General features: G+C 37.9%; 1 protein-coding gene across 1 annotated transcript in view; it reads left to right on the forward strand.

The window, feature by feature from the left end:
- The window catches only part of LOC101572667 (multidrug resistance protein 1-like), a gene marked incomplete at its 3' end in the record, with an annotated part of 109232 nt that overhangs the window by 73999 nt on the left and 28867 nt on the right, over positions 1-6366 (forward strand). Inside the window, exons 19-20 of the mRNA XM_023708704.1 lie at positions 1386-1469; positions 4104-4307. Of these exons, the coding sequence (XP_023564472.1) occupies positions 1386-1469; positions 4104-4307 (288 nt within the window). The remainder of the gene's footprint in view (positions 1-1385; positions 1470-4103; positions 4308-6366) is intronic.

Below are 6366 nucleotides of genomic sequence, written 5' to 3' on the forward strand. Positions count from 1 at the left end.
TTTTCTGAAATAGATGTCAGATCACATCTCTGTACACAAAACCTGCTACCCATATCCCTCTGAGTAAAGTCTAGACTCTCCATAGCTACCCAGAGTCCAGTTGATGTGCACTACTTGACCTCCAAGACCTCTTTTCTGTACTGCACCCTGGACTGGCACCATCCGCTCTGAGCAAAGTGGCTCCCTGCAGCACTGTAAAGTCAAGGGCTGGGGCACATGAAGATAGCAATGAAGCAGGAAGCAGGTTTTACAGCATGACAAAAAGCTTCCCCTTTGATTCCCAACAGCCAGTAAGGTTTTCTTGATAGTGTTTGAAAGATGAAGTGTGCTTTGGGCACAGAGCCTCTCTGTGTGCCTTTTTTCTTTGCCTTAGACATTCTCATGTCTTCCTTCATTTTTCATTTTTCTTCAGTTGTCACATAGGCCTTCTCTGTCCTTTCCCCATTTCCTAAAACACCATCCCCTCTTACTCCTTCATTATAATGAATTATAACACTTCGTTAGACAATTACACCTTGCTGTTTTTCTTGCATAGAATTTACTGCCATCTGATATGTTAGTTAAATGGCAGTGTGAGACAACACCTGGAGAATGAGGCTGAGGCAAATACCAGATTTATTTATCTACAGGCAGACTGAGATCAGAGTGAGAGCAGCAGCTGTCTGGAGGGGAGGCTAAGAGTTTAGAGTCGAGGTCCCAAGCACTTACTTTGGCAGCACATAGACTAGAGATGGGGTCAGAGTATCAATGGGTCAAGGTGAAATGTTTGAAGTCAAGATTGGAGAGACAGATCAGGTGTACGGATAGCACTGGTGCCAGGATGACTGCAGGTCTGGTTCTAAATCCCTGGATGACCTTTGGTTTTTGTTTGCAGAGGGCAAGCCATTGTCAGTAGTGGTCTGCCCTTTGTAGTGGGCAGCCCAGATCTCTCTCTGGTCACTTTCAGTTCAGGCCTGACAAGGATATGTGTGACTTTTTATCTTCTACTGATAGAGCCTAAGCTTTATGGAAATAATTAGTTGGTAGTACTCTCCATTATGACACTTAGAAATCTTGCTGGACTCCCTGTGGACTCCAGTTTACTCTTCAGAGCTTTTCTGGGTCTTGAGGATCCACCTTGCTCATTCTTCTCCCATTCAAGTTGTTGCACCCCAGCATCTGGCCTCCCAATCTCAGAGGCTGGTTCTGTGGCTCACTGCCACAACATCTCCTATTTTTCAAGAGGTTTTTGACACATGAAATGATGTATTAATGTGACTATGTATTAAGTCTTTTTCTTGTCTATAAACTTTGGAATGCTAAATGCCAGGAGTTTAATTGATACTCAAAACTAATATTTCACTTTTCTCCCAGAGGGTTAAGGTAAAATCTTTTCTGTGCCACAGGATGTGAGCTGGTTTGATGATCATAAAAATAGCACTGGAGCTTTGACTACCAGGCTTGCCACTGATGCTGCTCAAGTAAAAGGGGTAAGTGGCTTCTTCCTCTTTATGACTGTATTCATTCCATTTTGAACCTCAGCATGATGGTGATTATTCAGGATAGACAATAGTCATCATCATCACTAAGAAAATATTAAATAGATATCTAATCCACAAGTGGCACATGCTTTATAGCAAAATATTGATTAATAAAACATTACAGTGTGTTGCTATCTTGTAAACTATGTTTTCATATTCCTGTGTTGCTAGTACTATTTATAAGATACATGTAAAGAAATAGTTATTTAGAGAAAAAAGTACTTTTCAATTTATGATTCAGAATCATACTATTAGAGGGCTCAATCAACAGAAATTTGCAATTGCTCCTGAAAGAAAGATGTATGTAGTTGGCTGCAGGAAGCCCATGCTGGGACACTGAATTTTAGAAGAAAAGGAAAAACATTTTTTAATAGGATAAAACAAGTGAAAAGCACATTGAAAATGAAAGCAAGGTTAGAAAGAACAATGTGTTGAATTGTTAATTTTTTTAAAAAAAAGCAGTTCAAATTTATTTTAAGTAGTGTTCATTTTGTTGTTAGGTTTTATACAACGTGACTTAAATGGTGGCTTTTGTGAATGTGTTTGCTTTAAACACAGAGAACTCTGGTAAAGCAACAATTGCTAAGATTCACAATGCCATTTTTCACCTCTCTGTGTGCTTCATAACTTATTCTTACAGAAGTTCTATATACTACACAGAAAAATTAGTAGTATATTAACACCTCACCAGAAGACTAAAATGTGAAGATTAGTAAGGTTCAACGTAGGGGAAGAAGAATAGAGCATATCTTTTTTCAGCTCTTCATTGTTTTGTACATTTTTGTGAGGAAAAGTTGCAAAGACGGAGAACTGGCTTTGAAAGACTTTTCTACTCTTTTTCTTCTGTCAAGTTTTTCAAAGTGTCATTTTGATATAAGCTCCATGGTTGCATCAAATAAAAATCTATGTGTTTTATTACTTATACTATGTCTTTTGGCCCTGCAAAAATATTTGGCATGTTTGTTGTGTATAAAGGCTAATTGTGATTTTAGTATCATTTCCCCTGCCCCAGCCCAAGTATTTAGTCTAGTGATTACATTATAAAGGTAGTCAATGACTTTATAGATGCTAATATGGAAGATTACAACGAATTCTGTCCCAGAATTCAGAACAGATTGCTTTCCTTATTAATCAATGCACCTGCTCATTTGGATGTTGGAGAACGTTTGTTCAAAGCTACAGAGATGGTGGTGGCTATCCTAGATTTACTCTGTCGTCTTTACTCTGAAACAGCCTCAGGGAGCAGAATAAATTTTCAGGATAGAAAATAAAATGGGCCCTTTTCAGACAAAGCAGGTTGTATGGTTAATACATTGTGTCAACTTGAGAAGCTTAGAAGTTCAATTAAGTGACTCTGCAGGGAGCCAGGGTTCTTAGTTGGTAAACATCCTCATCCTGTGCAAGAGGAGGGCATGGGCATGGTGTGAGTTCTACATGCCAAGACCCAGAGTAGCTTGTTTGTAATATAAGGAGGGGCGAGAGGCTGGCTACAAGCCACCACAGCTGCTGCCCTTCCCGTTGCTCTGAGCTGTTTTCTGCTGCTTTAACTACAGCTCTCTGCCATGTGCTTCTCTGCCTTGGAGCCAGCTGAGTATAGACTAAAACCTCCACAACTGTGCACTAAATAAACATTTCCTTCCTTAATTTTGGGTGTCAGGTATTTTGTCCCAGCAAGGAGTATGATTTAACTGAGACACAGGTTTATTGTGATACCTGTGGGATCCACAGCAAGTACTTAGGAAGGCTACAGATTTAGGATTGTCCCATTGTAGAGGATATATGTTGGATTGAAATATATAGTGGTGTACAGAAGTGACTTTGTATATTGACTTCTGGTTTTACAGTTGTAAGTCATGCACAGTAGGTGCTTAATAGTGACTAAATTTAATGTATTTTTTCCAAGTCAATTACAGGTTAAGTACATATAATAAGTATCTCAAAAAGTCCAGGTGTATTTGAATACCTTTAACAAAATCTTCTAATCTTAAATTATAAGTAGGTATATATCTAATATAGGAAATTTCCATCTGTTTAATGTAATTATCAGACTTTATGTTGCTATCTGGCAGAACCCGATGTATTCAACATTCTTTGATTAATAAAGGTTGTCTTGATATTAACAGTAGAACAGAGAAAATGTAACTGAACTCTGGATTACTATACTTTTTATATTTTTTGATTAGTCATGGAGATGTTTATTTAAAAAAAATAAAAAATGTGCAAGTAAATCTTTTCTTTCATAACTGAGAATATAATTCATAGGTTTTAGGGAAAATGAGCTCTCATACACTTACATGTGTTGTATACATGTATCAGCTCCACATAAGGAATATAAGAATTATGTATTTGCAAATATGTGCAACAAATGAAAAAAATAAATAGATCAATGGAGGAGACAGAAAGGGAAAAGAAAAAGGATGGAATAATGAATGGGGTGAATTACGACGTATTATGTACACATACCAGTTTTTCACAAGAATGTAAACATTATGTCCTTAAGGGTGTACTAACGAAAAAGAACATACAAACATGGATTTTATATATAACACAAATGTGTGTCTGTAATTTATTTTTGTTTTTCAGGCTGTTGGTGCCAGGCTTGCTGTCCTTACTCAGAATGTAGCAAATCTTGGGACAGGAATTATTATTTCTTTCATCTATGGCTGGCAGTTGACACTTTTACTCTTAGCAGTTGTTCCCATCATTGTAGTAGCAGGAATAATCGAGATGAAAATGTTGTCTGGACAAGCACTCAAAGATAAGAAAAAGCTGGAAGTTTCTGGAAAGGTAAGTCAAAGAAAATACAATTGCTCTTTTAAGTAGAGAAATATTGATGTTGTTTTGTTACTGTCTGCCACTTACTACACTCTGAAAATATTTTCATAGCCATTCCTTCAAGCAACATTGTTTACACTTGCCCACAGATTAGAAAATAAAAAGTAGCAAAGACGTTGTTAGACTCAAAGATTGACCACACTTTTTAATGGGTTTTTCTGGTTGAAGGTCATTTTACACACACTCTTCACTATTCCCCTGCCTCCTCTTCTTGCTTCAGTTCTTTACTGATTTCGTTTCTTCTTCCTTCTCCCCTTTTGCTTTCTTTCTAATTGTTTTTTTAAAGCAAGCTTAAATCTGTTGATTACTGAGGACAATAAGCCCTGTTATGTGTGGAAAGATTCAGTGTGGAAAAATTTAAGAGTATTTTATTTTATGTGACTTAAATGATGGCTCCTCTTTTACCTTGACCATGCCTTGTCCCTTCATCCTATTTTGCTTTCACTTGATACTTTTTGTCTGCATGCTTGTCTCTTTTTTCCCATTATTTGAAAAATATATGGTGCTCACTGTGTTCCCTGCAAATGTTTTAGCTCTTACCACAACGCTCATGTAGGTTCTCTTGCCACCTTATGGTTCAGTGGTCCCAGGGCCTGAGAGCTGATAAGTTTGGAATTAGGATTACAACTCAGACTATTGTGCTCATGTGAACTAGAAAACAGAAGTCCTCTGATGAGGACATGATGAACATGATGTAATAACATGTGATCAGGATCATGGCGAAGTGAGAGATGACAAGAAAGCTTATCCCATATCTGGTCCTGATGTCTGGACAGGGGAACATCTAGCAGTGGACATTACTGTTCCCTAGAGTTAGGATAGTATCAGGCAGGTGATGTGGCTCTGGCTCTTAACACTAGGTTGAAACGGACCAGGAGGCTCATCAGTGTGCATGATGAGGTAGCTCCAGGAGGTTGTCCCTCACCTCAGATGCTTTGTCTTCTGCATGCCTGCATCTCCTCATACTCTCTGCCCTGTCACTTGCTGGTTCTTCTACTAAAATTCCTTGGACTATCTTTAGCATTTCCCAGACAGTGTCTGTGAGAGGTAATTTTCCCACAGGACACAGGCTCTGGGCAGGATGGGGCTGACACCAACATTTGCTTGTAGTCCAGATAACCTTGGCCCTGATACAGAGTCTATTACTTGCCATTGTTAAAACTTCTTTTAACAATGTACTCTTCGGTTCTTTTCCCATGTGGTGTTGACTCTTTGCCTGAGGTAAATACGGCAAAATATAGGGCAAAAATGTAAACAAGAAAAATCACAGTAGTGTTCGCGAAATATTTGAAATACCATAGTAAGAATTGTTTCTGGGAAAAAGATGACTGATTCTGGTATCCAAGGTTAGCATGTTCAAGCAGTACATCACATACTCTTGGAGTCTGTCAGGGGAATGAAAGGGGTACAGGTGGATATGGGTAAATGTGAATAGGGCAAGTTTTCTGGGTAAACATCAAGATTGAGATACTACCTGTAGTTAAGGGATAACTCCTGAGAAGGATGAAGGTGCAGAGACAAAGTGGTGATTGCTGTACCGACCAGTCTACATAATATAAAAAAATGAACTCCTGTTCTATTCATCTCAGATTATCATTTAGTGAATATTTAGTATTTACTACGTGTGATACTGGTATAGCTCTACATATATTGTCTGATTTGATGGCCTCAAGAACTCTACTGAAATCTCAGCGTTAGTAACTATTTTGAAAATTTGTATCCCAACAAATTAGCAACTTTTGAAGAAAAGGGAAGTTTCATAAACTCATATGAATTACCAAAGCCAACCCAAGAAGAGATAAGTATGCTTAACAAACAAATAAAGAGCAATTGAAATTGAGCCAATAGTAAAGAATTTACTAACTTCTTAGAAAAAGGCCAGGAACTGATAGATTCACTGCTAAGTTACATAAAACCTTTAAAGATGTTAAATCACCAAATCTCTTCAAGCTCTTCAAAGAAGCTGAAAGGGATGGAGTGCTCCTAAATTCACTTACAGAAGACAGTATTA

The sequence above is a fragment of the Octodon degus genome, unplaced genomic scaffold, assembly GCF_000260255.1.
Source record: "Octodon degus isolate 3935 unplaced genomic scaffold, OctDeg1.0 scaffold00481, whole genome shotgun sequence".
Lineage (NCBI taxonomy): Eukaryota > Metazoa > Chordata > Mammalia > Rodentia > Octodontidae > Octodon > Octodon degus.